The sequence below is a fragment of the Clarias gariepinus genome, chromosome 27 (genome assembly GCF_024256425.1).
Source record: "Clarias gariepinus isolate MV-2021 ecotype Netherlands chromosome 27, CGAR_prim_01v2, whole genome shotgun sequence".
In the NCBI taxonomy this organism is placed as follows: domain Eukaryota; kingdom Metazoa; phylum Chordata; class Actinopteri; order Siluriformes; family Clariidae; genus Clarias; species Clarias gariepinus.
This window is the reverse complement of record NC_071126.1, coordinates 16,053,111-16,075,231: the sequence shown is the minus strand read 5'-3', so window position 1 is coordinate 16,075,231 and position 22,121 is coordinate 16,053,111. Positions and strand designations below refer to the sequence as shown.

At 37.4% G+C, this 22,121-nt stretch overlaps 2 protein-coding genes across 4 annotated transcripts; one reads left to right on the top strand and one right to left on the bottom strand.

Moving 5' to 3' along the window:
- The first annotated feature begins 1,025 nt into the window (after positions 1-1,025).
- serinc1 (serine incorporator 1) lies at positions 1,026-9,125 on the top strand. The gene is made up of 10 exons (XM_053489109.1): positions 1,026-1,096; positions 3,371-3,532; positions 3,643-3,836; positions 4,011-4,090; positions 4,204-4,341; positions 4,694-4,863; positions 5,099-5,189; positions 5,273-5,414; positions 5,501-5,722; positions 8,044-9,125. Exons 1-10 carry the CDS (start codon positions 1,058-1,060, stop codon positions 8,180-8,182), a joined length of 1,377 nt encoding a protein of 458 aa, XP_053345084.1. The 5' UTR covers positions 1,026-1,057; the 3' UTR covers positions 8,183-9,125.
- Positions 9,126-9,980: 855 nt separating this feature from the next.
- hsf2 (heat shock transcription factor 2) lies at positions 9,981-20,602 on the bottom strand. Of its 3 annotated transcripts, none has more exons than XM_053489318.1 (12): positions 20,375-20,600; positions 18,509-18,617; positions 18,276-18,403; positions 17,857-17,981; positions 17,650-17,725; positions 17,494-17,555; positions 17,088-17,166; positions 16,708-16,823; positions 15,124-15,372; positions 13,484-13,575; positions 13,234-13,269; positions 9,981-10,775 (listed from the first exon to the last, which is right to left on the bottom strand). In XM_053489318.1, the coding sequence occupies exons 1-12, from the start codon at positions 20,465-20,467 to the stop codon at positions 10,441-10,443; spliced, it is 1,500 nt and encodes a 499-aa protein (XP_053345293.1). In that variant the 5' UTR covers positions 20,468-20,600; the 3' UTR covers positions 9,981-10,440. The 3 variants fall into 3 exon arrangements, with proteins under 3 accessions (XP_053345293.1, XP_053345292.1, XP_053345291.1); XM_053489317.1 differs by having other exon boundaries at positions 9,981-10,739; positions 13,228-13,291; positions 13,488-13,575; positions 20,375-20,599; XM_053489316.1 differs by lacking the exons at positions 9,981-10,775; positions 15,124-15,372 and having other exon boundaries at positions 13,049-13,291; positions 13,488-13,575; positions 20,375-20,602.
- Positions 20,603-22,121: the final 1,519 nt, after the last annotated feature.

Genomic DNA, 22,121 nt, shown 5'->3' with positions numbered 1-22,121 from the left:
GATGATTTTGTATTTCACAGGATGGTTGGCAACCCTTACAGGTCATTTGTCAAGTGTACCATTTGGTCACTTATACTATTTGGTCATTACAACCACAAGGTCATTGTCAAATCCACCACAAGGTCATTTCTGCCACAATGTCTTTTGTCAAGTTTACAATTTGGTCAATTCTTCTACCTGGTTATCTGCCAACGGGTCTTTGGTCAGATCTACCATTTGGTAATTTCTTACATCATGTCATTTCTTCCACCAGGTCTTTTGTCAAGTCTACCATTTTGTCAATTCTTTCACCAGATCGCAAGTCTTTTACTCTCACTCACTTACTCACTCACTCACTCAGTCATCTTCTATACCACTTTATCCTGTATTCAGGGTCGCGGGGACCTGGAGCCTATCCTAGGAGGCTTAGGGCACAAGGTGATGTGCCAATCACAAGTCTGTTAAGTCTAACATTTTGTCATTTCTTTCACCAAGTCATTTATCAAGTTTACCATTTGGTCATTTCTTACATCAGGTAAATTCCTCCACTAAGTTTTTTTTTTTCTTTTTTTTTTTTTCCACCGGGTCTTTTGTCAAGTCTACCGTTTGGGCATTTCTTCTATCAGACTCCTCCTTCTACTACCAGCACACATCCTCAGCTTCTCAGAATGACTAATTAAATGAATAATTTTTCAGAAAAATCCAAAACAATCCACCTTAAGACACTGGTTAACAGCAAATAATATTGTCTTGATTATTATTATTATTATTATTATTATTATTATTATTATTATTATTATTATTATTAATCTGTGAGAGATTAAGGGGCATAACCTTAATTAGGTAATTTACACTGGCATCTATTGCCAAATCAAAAAAATAGTAATAATAATTATTATTTCCTTGGCTGAACCAAAAATAATGTAAATTTCCAGTGCACCACACTAAAAACACAGAGCAGACGTCCACATCGGGACTTTTACTTTGAAGTGCTGCTCCTGCGCCGGTGCCGCTTTGACTGGCGTAAACACACCGCCGCCATGTTTATCAGTTCGCCTTGAGACTCCGGAGTGAGAAGATGGGCTCTGTGCTCGGGCTTTGTTCTGTGGCGAGTTGGGTGGGTTTGCACTTTTTAAAAAAAAATATTATTAATGCGTAATTAATTACAGCTAGGTTATAGGGATGCATATCAAAAATCACATCCTGCTCGCCACTGGGAAGGTCATTATGTGAAATAGTAGTAATAATAATAACAACTGCGGCAGCTGCAGTGTCGTGACTTGCATTTTAAACTGTCATTGTACACGGTGTTCAATTTACAAATCATTTAATCATCATTTAATTTTTAAATGCATCTTTGTACAATCATTATGCTCAATATTTGACTGTCAGTCTTGTTTAGTATCAGGTTTATTCTACATGTTTACTGGGTGTTTCCTCGATTTGGCCTAGCGACATTATGTTGTTAATGTTTTTAACTAGCTAGCTAATGTTATTAACTGTCATATTTCGACAACAATGACAAGCTGACGTTATTAGATTTATCACATACTTTTTCCAGCGTCATGTTGAATCGTGTAATTAGGTCTGGGAAGCATGGTAACCTCTGTTATTGTGATTACGCCACTCTTGGTCTTGGTCTGGCCTCAATTAGCTTAGCTTAGCATAGCTTGTTTTGCTAACATCGAAAGTGTTGCGCCACGATGATAAAAAAAAATATATAATATCATGTGTCAGGAGTGAAATGACAGCTAGCAACAAATAAGTCATACACAAGCAAAGAAAAAAAATAATTTACTTGTTTTTATTTTTTCACTTCACTAAATATTTGTCTATTTAATCCAGTTTTGATGTCGACATTTTTCGGTATTTTCTACCATGACGTCATGTTGGTAGCTGCACACGTCATAATACCTTCATTTAATATGATCATGAGATATATATTATTTTATTAAAAATTACATTTAATCACCAGGCTGATGGTAAAATGTTTTTGTTATGGACCCTCATAGTTTTCCTGTATTTATTTATGTACTCAATATCATTATAATTATTTTCTCCCTTTGTCAGGTTAAACAAGTATTTTTTTTTTTTTACACGATCTGTAGTAATAAGAATGATTTGATAATCTGAAGAGTGTGGCACGCTGGCGTGGTCGTTAACTTAGCAATGTCGCCTCGCACCTCCAGGGTTCGTGTTCTATTCCCGCCTCAGGTCTGTTTGTATGGAGTTTGCCTGGGTTTCCCTCCAGGTACCCTGGTTTCCTCCAACACTATGTGACTTACCAGGGACCAGCTGATACATTATTATCATGATGAAACTGTATATAGCAAAAAAGAAATTGTATATTTATAAAATCAGTATAGTAACCGAATCACAATACAAATCCAATTGACACCTAGATATTTTGATAGTTATCATGGTGTTATTTTATTCTACCTTTTTCAAAGTGCTAATAACAAATGCTAAAACATATTTTCTGTCTTTGATAGTCAACGTATTTAAGCAGGGTTTTGTAGGATGCATTGTTGGCATTTTAAAAATTGTTTTCAGTTAAAATATATTTTTTTTAGTTTTCTTAAAAACAACAAAGTTACAGTATTACTATAAGTTATAGTTAAATAGATTGGATAGATGGGGAAAAGTGGGCGCTACAGCAGCAAGGAAATTGATGTACAAACAGATATATTAAATTTAACATATATTAGCAAATGTTGCTGTGCAAAGGCACACCAAAATTCACCAGGTATTTTGTCAAGTCTACCGTTTGGGCATTTCTTCCATCAGGGTCCACACTTTCTTCTTCCCTCACACACACCCTCAGTTTCTTAGAATAACTGATTTAATGGATCATTTACTCAAAAAAATTTTAACTAATCTATTTGAAAATTTTGAAGAATAGCAAATAATATTATCTAGATAATAATAATAATCTGTGAGAGACTTGGGGGCCTAACCCTGATCGTTAATTTACACCAGCATCTAGTACCAAATGAAAGAAGATACAAAATCCTAAGGTGCAGAAGAGCAGGATCAGAATAACAGGATAGCTGCAAAACCACATTGAGATTTAGGATAAGAGCTGCAGACATTTACATCATCCACGTCAGTGGATGGTGATCTGTATGCATTTTGTATAGGTATGTTTGTTGATTTATATGAAAAAATTATCAGTTTATTGATGGCGGACTTGACCATGACCTGGTGGTAGAAGTGACCAAATGGTGGCCATATAACTTGTCGGCCAAAATTACATGTAAATAAGAAATAACCTGGTGGAACATAGGCCTGGAAGTCTTTGATATTGAAGACTATAATTTTAATAATTGGTTTTGCCCTTTTGCCCAGCCTTTACCTCTAATATACAACCCCGTCTTTTTTTTTTCTTTAGATCCCCTGCCTTTGTGGCAGCGCTCCTTGCCTTCTGTGTAGATGTTGCCCCAGTGGAAACAACTCAACGGTCACCCGTCTAATCTACTCCTTTTTCCTGCTTCTGGGGGTTGTCATCGCCTGCATTATGCTGATGCCTGGCATGGAGGGCCAACTCAAGAAGGTAGCCACTGTTACCTGTTAATGTGTAAAAATGCTACGTCTAATCCAACTGTATTGCCCACTGAGAAAAACAACTTGTAAGTAAATGTTGAGAATGTGTTGTGTTTGCAGATACCAGGTTTTTGTGAGGGAGGAATGGGAACCTCGATCCCAGGCGTAAAGGGACATGTGAACTGCGACGTGCTGGTGGGCTACAAGGCCGTGTACCGCGTGTGCTTTGGCATGGCCATGTTCTTCCTTTTGTTCTCTCTTATCATGATCAAGGTTAAGAGCAGCAAAGATCCACGAGCCTCTGTGCATAACGGGTGTGTAGGACTACCTAGTGTTATTTCTACACCACTCATATTCACACTTTAATTCCAACTTCAATATAATGTAGTAGACAAACTAAAAGCAACCAAATATGTATGACATAGCTGTAGATATGCATTTCCTTTCTGTAAGTGAAAGTTGTTAATTTTCTTTACAATTCCATGCAGGTTTTGGTTTTTTAAGTTTGCTGCAGCCACTGCTATTACCGTAGGAGCGTTCTTCATTCCTGAGGGTCCTTTCACAACCGGTAATGTCTATTTTTCCAGTCATGATGTTCATAATTACATTAATGACAGCAATAAACTCTACGTTCTTCAGCACACCAGGAAACTAACAGCGTTTCTCGCGTTTCTCCTTTAGTGTGGTTCTACATCGGCATGGCTGGTGCTTTCTGTTTCATTCTGATTCAGCTCGTGCTTCTGATCGACTTTGCTCACTCCTGGAATGAGTCCTGGGTGGAAAAGATGGAGGAAGGAAACTCTCGCTGCTGGTATGCCGGTAAGCATGAGAAGTGATTTGTTTACACACAGACATATTGAGGGCTTTTTTTTTCTCTCTCTCTTTTTTTTTTTTTTTTTTTTTTACTTAAAGGCATTGCTGAGTTTTAGGTGAAAGCAGTCCACTTCCTCTAGTTGAACAATAGGATTCAACACTTTGTCCCAGAATATCCAGGAATAGCATTTACTTTTCACATGAAAAAAAAAAGTTTTTAGCATAATGTTTTTTTTTTTTCCTTTTTAAACAAAATTGTGTTGCAAAAAGTTACTAATTCTAGTAAAAAAGAAATAAATAAGGGTAAGAGCTACACTTGTAATATTTCTGTTTCACCACTGTTCCGTGTGCTTCGTAGCGCTTCTTAGTGCCACAGCCGTGAATTACACCCTGTCCTTGGTGTCTGTGGTGATGTTCTACGTGTACTACACCCACACTGATGGCTGCACTGAGAACAAAGCCTTCATCAGTGTCAACATGCTGCTGTGCGTGGGAGCCTCCGTCATGTCTGTCTTACCCAAAATTCAGGTAACTGACATCACAATCAGTTTAAACAACGTTAAAAGAAAGTTCCCCCTGTCTGCAAAACCCAACTAAAGCCTTTTTTTTTTTTTTTGAGATTCACTGTTTCTTTTTTTCTTAGCTGATTTTTCATAGACAGAGTCACATAAAAAATGTGAGAAAGGTTTAATAACGGTTTAGTAATAAAGACTTTTTTTGAAAGTGTCTTTTTTTTCTTCTTCTTCTTCCTTTTTTCATTTAGGAGTCACAGCCCAGGTCTGGTCTCCTGCAGTCCTCCGTTGTCACCCTGTACACTATGTATCTGACCTGGTCTGCTATGACGAATGAGCCTGGTAATTATTCGGACATATTAAAGCAACGTGCTACTGTTTAAAAAAAAAAAACTGATTTAAATGTGTGTCGCTTTGTTTTTCAGACCGCAAATGCAACCCGAGTCTTCTGGGCATTATTGGCCTGAACAGCACCACCCCGGCTGGCCAGAGTCACATGGTTCAGTGGTGGGATGCCCAGGGCATTGTGGGATTGATCCTGTTCCTGATGTGTGTTTTGTATTCCAGGTCAGTTCCTGTTTGTTTCTACAGGCACTTTTTTAATAAAATTTTTTTTAAACCCGTAAATACAAAACTTTGATTTTTTCCCTCAGCATCCGCAATTCCAATAATTCTCAAGTCAACAAGTTGACGCTGACTAGCGACGAGTCTGCCCTGATCGAGGATGGTGTATCACCGGAGCCTGACGAGGCAGACGATTCGAACCGGGCCGTGGACAACGAGAAGGACGGGGTCACGTACAGCTACTCGTTCTTCCACTTCATGCTGTTCTTGGCCTCTCTGTACATTATGATGACTTTGACCAACTGGTACAGGTACGCCAGAGCTACAGTCGGAACTTTATAATCGCGTCCTGTTCTCCAGATATAGGTCTTATATAAGGCTTATTGAACATTGAAAGTACCCATACAAGATGCAGGATAGAACACACAAAATATACAAAAAAACCACACATTTTTACTGTCAAGAGAAAATCCACCACAATGTTCATCAAGCAGAACCCAGTTGTCCATCAAACATATTTTAATTGACTGCAACTCTTTTACTACTTAAGGAACTTGGTTTACTCTGTCGACACTTAAAAAAAGTTTTTAAACAAGTAAATCCAAGTATGGTTTTAAAATTCTTGAAAAAAATAAATTATAAAGATCTTATCTAGTTTTTGAATAACAAAAATGCTTCTCGCCATGAACATAGCCATATGTTCCTGGCATGGCGTTAAAAAAGAAAGAAAGGACATTGAAAGTGTTGATTAGTTTTCTGTAACAGCAGCTCTGAGAAAGGTTTAAGTGGCAAGGCAAATCATGTATGTAAATAGACTTTTAAAGATGTGTAATTCTTAATAAGGTAAAGTTTAGAATATTTAGGTCAGACTTTCAAAACAATCAAGAAGTAAAACAGCTAACTTAATATAAATTTTTTTTTTTCAAAATAGATTTAATAAACTATACAGTAATATATACTGAACATATGTGTGGTGCAAATAGATAAATCAATAACCTTTGACAGATGCAAGTTATGGATTTCATGTCTCAAGCTGCATTTTGGTATTTGTCTTGTATGTTGTACAAATCGCAGGAGAACTGAAGCATTTTCGAAGTTTTACCCCGAGGCAACTTGGCAATCTGGACAATATGGACAGGAAGACATCTTTTTACCTTATCATACATTTTTACCTTACATGATGAGAAGAATGTGATATTTAAATTAGTTAAAAAACTAAATGTATTCAATGATCTTATGACCTTGCACATTTATCACCTAGATTATGGAAAATAGCACACAATCTATTGTAAAGACAACTGAACATACTTTACTTTAAATTCATAAAATACTAATAAAAAAATAAAAAAATTGGGGTCCAGAGCAACGGAGAGTGTGGAACGGAGGTGACGAGGCGTGTGCAGGCAGGTTGGAACAGGTGGAGAAAAGTGTCAGGTGTGTTGTGTGATAATAAAAGATTATCTGCAAGAATAAAAGGAAAAATGTTCAAGACAGTAGTGGGACAAGGATGGATCGGATCAAGAATGAGTCAATCGGAGGGACAAATCCATATTAGATGTTTTTGAGAGGTCAGATTAAGGTGGTTTGGACATGTTCAGAGGAGAGGTCTAGAGAAAGAGGAGATTTATGGATTCAGTGAAAGAGGGGAGGATGCAGAGGATAGGGTTAGATGGAGAGAGATGATGGGCTGTGGCGACCCCTGAAATGGGACAGCCGAGAGACAAAGAATAAAAAAATAAAACAAATCAATATTTTAAGGCTTATTGCTGCCTTGAAATTACATTTCTTGAAATCACGGTGCAAAATTAAACAGAGGCCTAGTAGCATGTTGTGGCAGACTGAGTATGTGCCGCCAATTAGGAAGCATGAATGAAACAAATTTCACCAGTTTTAGTTTTCTATAATGTTTGAAATAAGAGGAGTGATCCAGGCTGGAAAGGGCTGGGCTTAAATTGTAACGCAGTTTCAGCGGTTTACTTGATGATATCCAGATATATTTTGCTAACAAGATGTGCCTGCGACTTTGGCACACTCATAAACATGTTTTTTTATTTTTTTTATTTTTAAATGTACAACACCATCTGTATTTTTTACGTGTTACTGTGAAATGTCCGGAATGAAGGTGAGAGATTGTGTTTATTAAGTGTATTTCAATTGCAAACTCATAAGCGTGTATTAAAAAATGTACAGCACCATCTGTTAAATTTTAGGATGTACTAACAATTTTTTTAAAATATTAGGGTGTTTTCCATTGAAATTTTACAGTTGATTGCAATGAAAAAAATCCTGTGTTACCTTAATACACCCATTACTCATTTTGTGTGCCCCCCCCCCGCCAAATATTTTTTTTGCAAATATTTTCAATGTACAGACACGCCCAATTTACAGTTTTATAATATGTATGTTTAAAAAAAAAAGAAAAAAAAAGCAAAGGACACCAAGGCACCATGACAGATGGTGTCAAAATTAATAGGGCATTACAGCAACCGGTCAAGGCATGACGGCTAAAGAGTTGCACTTTACAAATTGTATGAACAACCTAGTCTAGTATTGTTTTTTGTTTTTTTCCCTGTCTCTGTTTGTATATTTCCATTTGCTACAGCCTACACAATATCTACTTTCTCTTTTCCAGCCCTGACGCCAACTATGAGGCGATGACCAGCAAGTGGCCGTCAGTGTGGGTGAAGATCTCCTCCAGCTGGATCTGTATCTCTCTCTACGTGTGGACCCTGGTGGCTCCGCTTGTTCTCACCAACCGTGACTTCGACTGACGGGGCAGAAAAAAGCTTCAACCAAACCTCGCCCTTCGAAATTGTGAATATCTGCCTGTAAATGAAGGGTCGGTCGGTTCATAATTGTAAATGGCTAAAGCTGGTGCATTCCTGTGTAGTTAATCCTCAGTTGTTGTTTTTTTTCGATTTAACTGTTGCATGTAATGTAGTGATATTTATTTGTGCTGTATGTCATAAGAGGTTTAAAACTGGTTGTTGACTACAGGATTATCTACGTCCACGTCCTGAATGAAAAATAAGGAGCGATTGATTGGAAAAAACATTGTGGGGAAAAAAAGTAGCTTGGGATTGACAGTACTGTTAAAACATTTTGCTATAAATTATTCATAAATCTATAGGAACACCATACATTTTATTAAAAATTTCCTGTATAAAAGTTCAGTATTGCAAGTATCATTTCTACATAGAAGTTTAGATTTGCAGTGTTTTTTCTTTTCATTCCTATAAATTTGCATCAAATCATGACATTTGGGATATTACTTCTGAAACATAGCTCATGATGTAAAATGCTGTTTTATTAACATCAGTGTTAGCATTCTTGGTGCATGTTAATGAATTCCCAGGCTTCTAGTTAGGACTGTAAAAACGCCACAGTGCTAATCCTTAAATTTGCAACTTGCACAGATTAGTTGAGTTTTATTGTGTTGTATTGCGTTTTAAAATGTTTTTGCACTGATTCATCGCTTTTAAAAACTCATGTTGAAGTGATCTGTTACTTCATATGTGTATTTTGCTTCTATACCGTATATACACGTGTGTTACCAGCCTGCTGGAGGTATTAGTCTAGTAGCTGCTGTTAACATTATAGGCGTTGATGCATTGATGTTTTTTTTTCTCATCTTCCTTTTTGTCACTTTGACATTGTGCATTGTAATCTATCTTGTCTGAATCAATAAAGGTTTAAAGCCCCCCATTCCTCTCATGTGGTCGTCCTACCCTTTTATCTGTAAGTGTAACAGAAGGATGATTTAATAATGTACATGAGAGGGATGAGTGAGAGCAGAAAGTCTGAATAAAGCCCAACTGATTACAGTTTCAAAATGGTGGCTCATGAAGCAACAGGCAATTTGGGAACTCCAATGAACCTAAACTGCATGTCTTTGGACTGTGGGAGGAAACCCAGCAAGCTCGGGGAGAACATGAAAACTCCATGCCCACAGACCAAAGAGCCAAAAACGTCAATCTGTCTTGTCCCAGCTAGCCAGTTAATAAGGTCTCGAAGTTAGCTAGTTAATTTTTTGTTAATTTCTGTCGTCATGTCTCAGCTATCCAGCTAATTAGGTTTCTTAGTTAGCTAGTTAATTTATGTTGTATGTAGAAACCTTGGTCCTGGAAGAACGTTTAGTTTCACTGTGTATTCAACTGTATATGGTTGAAGTGACAATAAAAGCCTACTTGACTTGACTGTCGCCTTGCACCTTTAGGGTCCGGGTTCGATTCCTGTCTCTGTGTGCATGGGGGTTTGTATGTTCTCCCTGTGCTTGGTGTTTCCTCCCACAGTTCAAAGACATGCATTTTAAGATTGAACAAATGTGTCTGTCTAAAGATGGTTAAGTGTTTAAGGAACACATTGTCTAAGGATTGGCCAAAAGTAGTTTATATACGATGATTATGATTATATAATAATAAAAGCTATGGTTTAAACAACTGATTGTCGTTACCGTCATGTAGTTTTCAGAAGCGTTCAAATAAAACGGGAACCAAATCACACAGACATCAACAAACGTCATGTTAAGCCTGTGAGATGCACATCGACACAGCAATGATGACACTTGAATGCCTTGCAACTTTTTTAATACCATTATCAAGCTTGAGCTATTGACAAAAGCATATAGAGAAAGGCAAATCACTGTACTTTCAGAACATTATTGAGCTAACGAGTACTGTTATGTACAGAGATCTGAGCACAGGCACTTCTATAGCATGTCACATGACTGAAACCCACCCAAACCAATCTCATGATCAAGGAACTTAACATGAGAAAAAAAAAAAAAAGAAAACACAAAAAAAGAAAAAATACAATCTAATGTAACAGACTGGCTACAACGTAACCCTGAAAACGGTGAACAAGATTAAAAAGCCAGACATGACAACATATGGGAATGTCACAATTCAATGCGACATGAAGTGCATTTAAAAGAAATGCATAAAATAAATACATAATCGTTTTGATGAATATGTACAAAAAAAGAGTAAAGTCCTGGTCTGGTCCTTTTTTGTTTTGTTTCCCTCCAACATTAAATGTTGAGCTGTGGTGGGTCAGCGGGAGGCAGGTCTGAGTCCAGTTCACACAGGTAGAAGAGCGTAGTCTCACTTGCCTCGGCCTCAGTAAGGGGCTCCAGGCGGATCATTGAGCTGCGTGAAGGCTCTTCTGCTTGCAGAGACGACTGCAGGAGGTCCACAGTGTCGTCTGTGTTCTGCTTCACTGAAGCCTGGTTTAGATCCTCAGGCTGTGGCTCTGCAACTGAAGGGAGAGGACTGCAGCCGTCGAGGAAGGCCTGCAGGGGACAGCTGGTGTACTGAATCAACTGTTTATCTGAAACGGAAACAATTATCCCTTTAGTTCTTGGCTCTATGCTGATTCCTAAAGATCACTTAATGTGTTACAGTTTGGTCAAAGATTTTTTTTTGTGCCTCACATTTAAGTCTTCAGTTTTGCCTTGGAGCTACAGTTAAACCTTGGATTGCGAGCATTATTCGATCTGTGTATTCCAAAGCACTCGTATTTCAAAGCGGATGGAAATTGGAATAATGGAAATCCTTTCGAGGATTTCGTAGAAAATGTGACATTGCGTTGCCGTGGACACGCAATTTAAAAAAATGCTTTACATGCACACAATGCCTTAGTAAACAGTACCCGCAACATGGATTTTAACTGTACGAGTAAAACATGTGCACTAAGATTGAGCATGGAACATGATTACCCACAATCCCGCAGCATGAGAGAAAGAAAAACCACTGGCTTAGTTGTAATCACGACACATGGCAGACAAAGTGCATGCGCACTAGTGCAACATTCATTTATCAAGTTAAAACATTTTTAAAAATTTTTGCTCGCCTTGCAAAACTCTCGGAGATCAACTTATCTGCAATCCCAGGTTTCACTGTATTAGGCTTCTAGTAATCAGTAAAACAATCAAATAAAATCCTCACACATACTCAGTAAATACCACTGTTTATCTTGTGTGACAGGGAGCTTCAATTATCAATATTATGTGAAGGCTTGTGGTAATGATAGAAAAAAAATTCCCCAGAATATCGGATGCATTTTAAAAAAGATGATTATTTATTTATTTATTTATTTTTTTGTACGGCAACATTGGCCAGCACTGCCGACACCTCCAAAGCTGAAATGGCTCCATAAAAAAAGAACTAAAATAAGCCAAATAAAGCGCCATTACTAAGAAGAATGAAATATTATTCCTCTAAGTAATGTATTAAGTAAAATACTTAATTTTTACATTAGTAATGTCTTAAGTGTGTGTATATATATATATACACATACACACTACACACATAGATGAAATTTGAAAAATTTGAATATCATGCAAAAGTTAATTTATTTCAGTAATGCAACTTAAAAGGTGAAACTAGGGTAAGCTCATGAAAACCGCAAATCCACAATCTCAGAAAATTAGACTACATGCAATCAATAAAACAAGGATTGTACATACCATATCAGACCTCTAAAAACTATAAGTATGCATATGTCCTCAGTACTTGGTTTGCAATTACTGCCTCAATCCGGCGTAGCATGGAAGCTATCAGCCTGTGACACTGCTGAGGTGTTATGGAAGACCAGGATGCTTCAATAGCGGCCTTCAGCTCTTCTGCATCGTTCGGTCTCATGTCTCATCTTTCTCTTGGCAATGCCCTATAGATTCTCTATGGGGTTCAGGTCAGGCGAGTTTGCTGGCCAATCAAGTACAGTAATCCCACGATCGTTAAACCAGGTCTCGGTAATTTTTGTCAGTGTGGACAGGTGCCAAGTCCTGCTGGAAAATGAAGTCAGCATCACCATAAAGCTCGTCTGTGAAAGAAAGCATGAAGTGCTCCAAAATCTCCTGGTACACGGCCGCATTGACCCTGGACTTAATAAAGCGCAGTGGACCAACACCAGCAGATGGCTCCCCAAATCAACACACACTATGGAAACTTCACACTGGACTTCAAGCATCTTGCAGTGTGTGCCTCTCAATTCTTTCTCCAGACTCTGGGTCCTTTGTTTCCAAATAAGATGCATAAGTTGCTCTCATCAGAAAAGAGGACTTTGTACCACTGAGCAACAGACCAGTCCTTTTTTTTTCTTTAGCCCAGGTAAGACGCTTCTGATGTTCTTTGTTGTTCAGGAGCGGCTTGATAAGAGGAATACGACATTTGAAGCCCATGTCCAGGATCTGTCTGTGTGTGGTGGCTCCAGCCTCAGTCCACTCCTTGTGAAAGTCCCAACACCTTGGAATGGCCTTTTCCTGACAATTCTTTCCAGGTTGCGGTCATCCCTGCTGCATGTGCACCTTTTCCTTCCACACTTTTCTCTTCCACATAACCTTTTATTAATGTGCTTTGATACAGCACTTTGGTAACATTCAAATTCTTTTGCAATAAACCTTTTGAGGCTTTTCCTTATGGAGGAGGTCAATTAAAATTTTCTGCACAACTGTCAGGTCAGCAGTCTTTTCCATGATTGTGCTTCCTACTGAACCAGACTGAGAGACCATTTAAAGGCTTAGAAACCCTTTGCAGGTGTTGTGGCTTAATTAGCTGAGTAGAGTGGGAAACTTTGAGCCTAAAATATTGAACCTTTTTACAATATTAAAATTTTCTGAGATTGTGGATTTAGGGTTTTTATGAGCTGTAAGCCATAATCATCTCAATTATGACAAATCCACAAACAATTATTAGTTAGGCTCTCAGGGAAAATCTTCGAACATCTGGGGCCACAAACTCTGAACTGCGACTTCGGGGGGGTCGACTGTATATAAATGACAATGAGCACCTAATGAGGAATATGTTAACACACTTACCTGCACTGGAATTTTCATTCATGGTCTTCGTAGAATCTTCACCTTTTGAGTTTGAACCGCTTTCCTGTGGCAAAGATTATGAGTGGATTATTACAAGGATGAATTGTTAAATCATATTATTGGTATCACACACTGGTGTCATTCATCACTCAAATTAAAGTTTTGAAGGAACATGAACTGAGAGGCATATCAGAACGAAAGTCAGACATTAGCGATGACTGAGATGACGTCAGCTCATGTCCATTATCAGAAACACAAACCTCAGAAGAGAACTGCTTTCCATACAGCATGGCCTGAAAGTCTTCCAAGCTGCAGTCGATACTGTCCAAGTAGTCCATCAGCTCAAATCTGTTTAAGACATCATATTGGTTAATAAACAATGCCTCCCTAGGGCAACAATAGTGCTTCGATTCAAGTTACAAAAATACTTTTTTCTTAACTGTTTGAATTGGGAGAGAAAAGCATTTTAACATAACATTAAGTAAAATCGTTCCATACGCAAGTACACTTGCGTAAACAGACTCTCTCCTGTAGCATAGCTAGGAGTAGTAGCTGCTAGTCCTTTTGCAAACCACTGATAAACACAACAAAGAGTAAAAACATTCAAATTCATCAAATCTTCATGCTAGTGCTGGGACGATATGACCTTAATTTGATATCATGATTAAATTGAACAGTTCACCTTGATTATGATTAATGAATGATTATCTTTAGTGTGTTTTTTTTTTTTTTTTGCCTAATAGTTCACAGACGAAGTCTGTAATATAAATATGCTCAATTTTAAAAGCTGGTATATGTTGATAGAGTTCTCCATGTTCCACTACGATGTTTTTAAGGGGACAGTAAGGAAACTTACACATTAAGGAAAGTATTAAAATAAATAGATAAGTATTAAAATATATATATAATAAGTATAAGCAAGATTTAGTGGATTAGATGTCCTGAATGTTTAATTTTTTTCGATTAACTGCCCAGCACTACTACACATGATGCCAGATATTAATGTTTCACAGAAAATGTCAAGCGTGACTGCTAGCCCATCCTTGTACTTTCAGTTACGGCTGTTTGGTGCTTGATGAGATATATAGGCTTCTTAGTTAGCTTTTCTGTTTACGTTGTAAATTTATGTTGCATGTTAGCACCTTGGTTCTGGAGGAACGTTGTTTCGTTTCACTGTGTACTAACTGTATATGGTTAAAGTGACGACAAAGCCTACTTGTTTACAAAGATATCGGTGGAGAAAGACGTGTTCATAACATCACATTCCAAACAGTGGTCCATTTCCATGTTAAGGTACGGTTGGCTTCTTATATTGGATTCAAATCGTGCCTAACTATGATATATCGTGCCCAAGAACAACTGTTCTTGTAGACTCAAGCACGGCACCATGAGACTTTGCAGACCAAGGCAGACTGGACTTTGGGGTCAAGTGTACTCGGATTTGTGTCTGAGTCTATAGTGTGACATCAAGTCTAATTAGTCAGGTGTTTTCTGCTAATGTCGTTACCAGCAAATCTACTAATGAGAGTTTCATGCTATCCCGTTTATGTTTTACATAATGGTCTGTTTTAACTCACTTTAGGCTTTATCAATCTTTTAGTAAAGTTGCACGTGTGAATGCTTGTTTAAGCCAAACCAAACCAAACGGATTTCTGCTGATGTCCTTCATATTTATGTGTACATTTTTTTGTTAAACATTTCTTTCTTTTTTTTTTAAATAAATCTATTTATATCCAGCATATCCAGCTTGGCTCTCATAATGTTGGGCCAGCTACTACCAGGTTGAGAAGCATACCGTTAAACAGGTTTTACTAGCTGTCTCAACAAGAACTGGCTCCGTTTCTGGAGAAGATGTATAAAGCCATCTCTAATGGACAAACTCCATTTCTGACTTACTTGCCCAAAAGATTAATGTTTTGAGAAATGGTTCCGCTCTCATTAAGGATGGAGTCCATCATCTTCATAGGGTCCTCTTGACTCAGGGTTGAACAATTCTTTAACTGCAAGGCGCTGCAGGTCGGCTGGATGCTGACAGATGTTTCTCCTTCAGCTCGAACCGTAGTGTCTGTGGAGCTCTGTCCGTTTGTGCTCGGCTTTTCCGTGGTCTTGCTGTTGTCACAGTCTACCTCAATTAATTCAACATCCCTACAGAAAAAATATATGATTGTCCCCTACCTTACTGCACTAAAAAAAAGCCCAATTTAAATCAAGTTAAAACATTAAAGTCACATAGTGACAGGAAGAGCATGTAGCCTGCTGGTATAAATGAATGTTAGAGACATGTTTATTTACTCAAGATATACTTAAGGCTGCTTTCACACTATGGTGCTGATAAAAAAATTATCATTGTTATTTAGATATTACAGAAAATATATATATATTTTTAAGTTTATGCAACATGGAAAGTAACCAATTTTGCTTACGTAAAAATTTTAAGCAGCTAACTTCAGCCATTTTATATGTGCCTCAAAAATGCCTATTTCTCAGTTGTAGTGTCTCACTTCAAACATTAATCATTTAAAATGCAAATTATTCATATTTCTTCTTAGTACTGACACTAAAATTGGTGTAAGCTTCTAAAAGCATATGAATACAATATAAAATTACAGGAAAACATTTTGTTTTTTGGTAAAAGCTTAAAAAAACAAACAAAAAAATCTGTAGTGTTCGTAACCATGTCAAATTCATGTTGCGATATCTTTACAATTTTGCATTTTAGAATAATCCATTTTTAGATTTATGTCTTTTCACATGAAAAGTTACAGACGCTACATAGAAGGGAATAAAATTGTATTTAGCAAACTTTCCTTTTTAATTTGATAAAAATATAAACGCGTATGCATATTTACAAAAAAACAAAGCATGGATCGAGACATTAAGTTTTTTTTTTTTAATTATGTTATATGATCTAAAAAAAAATTTTTTTCAACTAGTTGAGACACTTTTTAGCACAGATACCATGTTTAAGTCGTTTGAGGGCCGGCAATAAGCACTAAGAGAAGACAACTTTCACGCTTTGCCCAATTGTATTAATATTTTGTAAATAAATAAATAAATTTTAAAAAATGTCAGAGACTCTCTCGTGTACTTTCCTCCGTTATAAGCTGTGTAAGCCAATACGATGAAAGCATACTTTGATGATGTCATGTTCTTAACAGTGCTCTCCTTTCTGGCTTGCAAGTATACCGCACGCTGCTGATCCGTGCGAAGGCACGACACGCAGTGTACATGTGCAAATGTGCCACACTTCGGGTTTATGTGTACTGGAAAATGTGCTTCAGCCATAGTGTAAAAGCAGCCTAACATTTGTTTTTAATGGAGACTTATAATACAATAATACAATATTTAATATACAAAAAAAATACAATACATAAAGTGAAACTTTGATTAAAAATGTCAACAAACACAAAAGCGCATACGATTGCACGCACACACACACACACACACACATAGAGGTGGAGAGAGACCATGAGAGCTTACCCCTCATCTACCACTCTTGTTGAGTCCACTGTGAATTCTTCGTCTTCGTTCGTGATGTCACAGATGATGACATCATCGTTAATGTCAGAGCTGTTCGTCAAACCACTGACTGCTGACTGATGGAGAAAGGAAAGAAGGAGAAAAAGAAAAAATAAATCTGGATGCTTCAACAACCAAACATATTTCAAACATCAGTTTGCAATCAATGAGCATTATATTAAGACATTTTTTTTTTTTTTTTTGGTGCAGCCCTAATTCTTTCCTTTAGCACCCTGGAAGAGTCTCTAATTCTCATGATTTCAGCTTTTACACTGTTATCAAGGTATTTTTACCAGCATAAAAAGTATACGTATAGGACTCTTTGGTGGACGTTTACATACGTTGCTGTGGTCCACTGGTTCTTCGTAGATCTGGGAAATGAATTTTGACTTCTTTCCTGTACTGCTCAGTAGCAGAGGCCTTTTGTGGCAATGAGGAAAGAAAAAGAAATAAACAAAGAATCGTGACATAGTACACTTAAAAAAAAAATAAAAATGGTGAAACACACGTGAAATGTGTAACTTTCTTGAAAGCAGCCACATATAAGCTACACACATTTTTTTATACAGGCTTATGAATATGCAACTAAAATCTACTGAAACGCGATCTTACCAGTTCATTTTGCGCATTTCAACGTCAAAATTTTTGTTCATTCAAGAATTCAACAGATGTATTTTTTTTAAACAATGTCACAGGCAAATCTAGTCACCTATAAAAGAAGCCAAAGGCTTTAAAAACAAAAGCTACCTCTTGCGTTTTAAGTTCAGCACACGGTTACTCTGGACCAGAGTGAGGATGAACTGCACAAGCTAACAGGAAAAAAGGAAAGAAAAACATTACAGTTTGATCATCATGCACGTCAACAAAACATTTTGGTAATGGTTATGATAATATTTAACATACCTCTTTTATAGCATGTTGCTGTTGCACATGCTTCTTCCTCAGATCGGACATCTCTCTCCACAGAGCCTCGTTCTCACTAGGAAAAAAAAAATAAGCGTCTGGATTAGGTAATGAGAGAGATGCTTGTTATTATTTTATCACGGTATGCAGGTGCATTGACACACAGAAATGCTCTGAGATAGTTAATGTTACAAAAAAATAAATTACCGTTTCAAAGTGGCAAGCCTGGCATCCATGTTTTCCTGTCTGTCGTGCACAGTTTGGACGCTGGTGAGAATTTTAGATAGATCCTCTTGCCTCAGTTTGCTGTCTTCTGGTCTGGTGTTGGACACCTAATATACAGTAGAAGTAAAATGTTTAGACACAGACTAACTGCCCAGTCTGTAAAACCTACATAATGCAATCTGCTTTGTCATCACCTCACTCCCAGGAGAGTAAGAATGAAAAATTCTCTAAGAGGCATTTAACTGGCTTTTGCATACATAAATGAGTTCTTTGCATCAATGCCGTAAAACCTACAAAATGAAGCTAACCAATTTGTCCGATTGGGCGAATGCAAATATGATGACGTAACTTGTTTATTACTATTAAGAAGTGAGTTCTGTAAAGCCAATGCCATAACCAACCTTTCTCTTTATGTTCTCCAGTAAATCATCTCGACCATTCCGAAAGTAAGGATGCTGGAATTCGACTGGTCCGTCCCGCTCTTGCTTCACTATGCCAGTGTCAATGTGCATCACCTTCCGAAAGCCATCTGTAAAATGAATCAAACACAAGTTTTAAAAGTTTGGCTTGAATTAATGACTGACAAAATGAATGAATGCATAATTACAGTGCACATCAAGAGGAAATCCCTTACACATGTTGAGCTGTCGGACAAAACTGGCCATGTTATTGTGCTTAAAAAACTTTGGCAGGATTTCTTTCGCGAACCGTTGCTCATCCAGCACAAGGAAACTGTTACCCTCCTGTAAGAAATAAAGATCAGTTAGATTATCTCGGTTAATCAATCAGCGGCAACGCAAATCTACACTGTTAGGTCCAATTACAATTTTACACTACTTAAAATTTAACTAAGCCAGACTTGGCTTAAAGCAAATCCTCCAAATTTCATCAGTACCTTTAATATAACTCCTGATGCATGCGTATTTCATGAACAAACCTTGTACAGTACGTTTTAATTAAAACAGCTGTTAGGTTTTACTGAGTGTGATGGAAAATATGGCTTCTTCTGGTAACTTCTGCCACATTTTTTTATTTGTTTTCATGCAAAAGGCAGCAGTCTACTGTGTGTTTTTTTTTTGTATACATTTAGATCTCATAACTTCCTGGATGACATCATATTGAGTGACATCATACACACAAATAATAAAACTGTAAAGTCAGCTTGTCTGTACATTGAAGATAGTTGCGAAAAATAATCTAATAGGGTTTTCACACGTGTATTTGGGCTTTTTCATCGCAATCAGCCCACAGTAAATGAAAGTTTGTTACTTTGAAATTTAAATGGAAAATGCCCTTATCAAAAATTATTTAAAAAAATCATAGACAAAAAATCATTACTACTTCACATGGCGCTATACATTTTTTAAAACAGGCTTATAAATATGCAACTGAAATCTACTTAAACACCATCTTACACCTTCATTTCGCGCACTTCAAGGTAACACGTGGCAACTGTTTTTTTTTTTTGAGGTCTTAACAGAATATCCACACAATAAAATTAGTCACAATAGTAAATGCATTTACTTATAAATATACTCCTGTATTTCTGGTGTGCCCGGGCAGCGATGGCACAGGTGCTTGGGCCCAATCATCCTTGCTTGTAACTATACTTAAAGTTTCTTTTCTTGTGGAAATGTTTTTCCAAAAACACACACACACACATATATATATATATATATATATTTATATATATATTATTTATATATATATATATATATATATATATATATATATATATTTTTTTTTTTTTTTTTCCTTTCTTTTTTTATGTCAATTTTTTTTGTTCCTAAGACTTTTGCACAGTACTGTTTAAAAAAAAAAGTAAAATAGCTGTTTGGCTTATTCCCCATTAAAACCTGACTTTTATCACATTTGCCTTTTTATGCAAAACATGAATCTCCTTTATTTTTCTTCCCATCTGAAAACTGCTCTGTCATGTAATACGTTGCTTTATTTACAAGTATGCAAATATTCTTCTTTAAAGTTTTTTTTTTTTTGTAAGTTTTGTCTGGAAAAAGTGAATGACTTTGTACATAATAATCATATAAAACTACAGATTATATGCTGCCTAAGACTTTTGCACAGTAGTGTGTGTGTGTGTGTGTGTGTGTGTATGATTTGGGCCACTTCAGTGTGAACACAGCCGACCCGTTTCCTGTAACGCTGAGTCATTAACCAGCACAAAGTATTCATTAACAAAAATAATTAGAATTATAACGGAAACTTTTTTCTGTATAAGGTGTTCCGTTGCCTAGCTGGTCTGTGTAAGCTACCGCAGTGCTAACAAACACAACGTAAACAACCGTTGCTAGCTTAAACAGGCTAACACACAAAAAATACGCAGCATGTAAAGGATTACTCATCCGTAGGTGTTACATCAGTCTGTGGCGCTGCTTAGCATGCCGCTAACAATGCTACAACTAACGGCGAAGTTCCTCATCAGCACTCTAGTTAGCGTACAGTTATTTATTTATTTATATTTATTTAGCTTTAGTCTAACCTGACTCCAGCAAATGAATTCATTGGTGTCGGAATCTTCCACCAGAGTCCACAGCTTGGTGAGGAATGCAGGAACATTAGCGTTGTGTTTCATTTTGGTCCCTAAACAGAACAGCAAAACAATTCCGTGTTTTACGATCGGGCTAGCTTCTTTGCTCTTTTTTTCTTCCAAAGGACAAAAACACTAGCAGCAGGGAACACAACGTCGCCACTTCCTGTTCACATATGGAGGCGATGTGATTGGTCATCCGCGGAGTGACGTCAGTGATGCGTGCACGCCACACGTGTGGGTTGTGCAACTGATCTTTAAAAGATTCCTAAAGCCATTTTTAGAATCAAAGCCATAAAAGGTGCGTTTTTTACATAATGTTTAAGCAATATAATTCTGGAGAAAAAAAAAGAATTTTGATTTATTATTATTTTTTTTTATAGATTTTGCTAAATGACTGACTTTTTTCATTGGCATACTTCATATTTAAAGGAATGATTCTAGTATTTTTGTAAAAAGGAGAAAACTAGTATCCCCCCATGACCTTGCACTATGGAAAAATAAATAAATTTACATTTCACCAAAAGACATTGCACCTACAGTACCTTACACTGACATGTAATATAACAGAACACAGTTGTCGTTGGTCTTTCGGCTGCTGATCGTATGGTCGCCACAGCGGACCATACGATCCACACACGAGCTTTGCGCAGGTTTTACGCTGGATGCCCTTCCTAACGCAACTCTCCCCTTTTATCTGAGCTTGGGCTGCGTTGCACTGCATTGCATCCAGTGGCTGGGGTTTTGGCTGCTTGCTTGTAATTAAACCTGAGCCTTTATGTTTGGAAATGGCTTGATGTGAGTGTAGGAATGTATGAAATTTCTTGAAGTGAGGTCAGGACTGTATGAGCCGAGTTCCTGTAATGTGCAAGTGGTGTTGGTGAATGATTGTGTGTGAAATTCCCACAGATCCAGTCGTTTCGCCATACGTCCTCCCTCAGACGCCTTAAAACCTTACAGTAGAATTCGGTATTGACTGTCTGAGCCCTGCGGACGAATTCTTAATGCACAATCATATCGAAAAAGATGATGAGAATCCACTTGGTCATGCTGTGGACCTGCCTCGTCTATTTCGGTTGTGAAGATGATGATGGACTCTTCCACTGTAAAGACTGTTGCTTCAACGCAATGTCCCTTCAGCTCTGGGGGAGACCTTGGCAGCAACATGGCACATGTTCAAATTACATGTGAGGATTGCCTGGATTGTTCCATATGACACATGTTGTGGATTATTCTCAGACGACCATCATGCACAAGTTGCTAAATGTTTTTGACATTTTCAGGGGTTGAGCTTGTTGCAGGTCTTTCTGATTTCTCATCATCTTCCAGTGATGTTCTTTCGCTCTTGAAGGGCACATGCCACTTAAAACATCTCAAACAGCTCATTGCAGGATTGCTGTAAACATGCAGAATGATGTCAAATGTCTCTGGCAGATTTGCCCAGTTTCACTTATTTTTATGTTGACTTTTTGTTCTAACATGCTGTCCATGATCAAATCGCAGACATGGTGACGTGGTCAGAATAGCACCAGTTGCACAGCTCCTGATGTAAGCAGGACAATGTCTTTTGGCACACTGATTCATGAAGGTCGGCGGCCCCTGTGACTGTACATGCAGCCTTGTGCTGCCATCTGCTGGTGTCTTACAAAACAAGTCTGGAAACTTTTTGATACTGACTCGTATTCACAAATTTGTGAGT

What these genes read in the sequence shown, in the direction of transcription:
- hsf2 (XM_053489318.1), bottom strand. Translation starts at nt 20,467, where the DNA reads ATGAAACACAACGCTAATGTTCCTGCATTCCTCACCAAGCTGTGGACT. An exon ending in AACCAGTGGACCACAGCAAC is followed by an intron (nt 16,824 to 17,087) that starts GTATGTAAACGT and finishes TTTCTCCATCAG; the next exon opens with TCAGCAGTCAGTGGTTTGAC. An exon ending in GCAGTTCTCTTCTGAGGTTT is followed by an intron (nt 13,270 to 13,483) that starts GTGTTTCTGATA and finishes CAAACTCAAAAG; the next exon opens with GTGAAGATTCTACGAAGACC.
- serinc1 (XM_053489109.1), top strand. Translation starts at nt 1,058, where the DNA reads ATGGGCTCTGTGCTCGGGCTTTGTTCTGTGGCGAGTTGG. An exon ending in TTTGTTCTGTGGCGAGTTGG is followed by an intron (nt 1,097 to 3,370) that starts GTGGGTTTGCAC and finishes TTTTTTCTTTAG; the next exon opens with ATCCCCTGCCTTTGTGGCAG. An exon ending in CGAGCCTCTGTGCATAACGG is followed by an intron (nt 3,837 to 4,010) that starts GTGTGTAGGACT and finishes AATTCCATGCAG; the next exon opens with GTTTTGGTTTTTTAAGTTTG.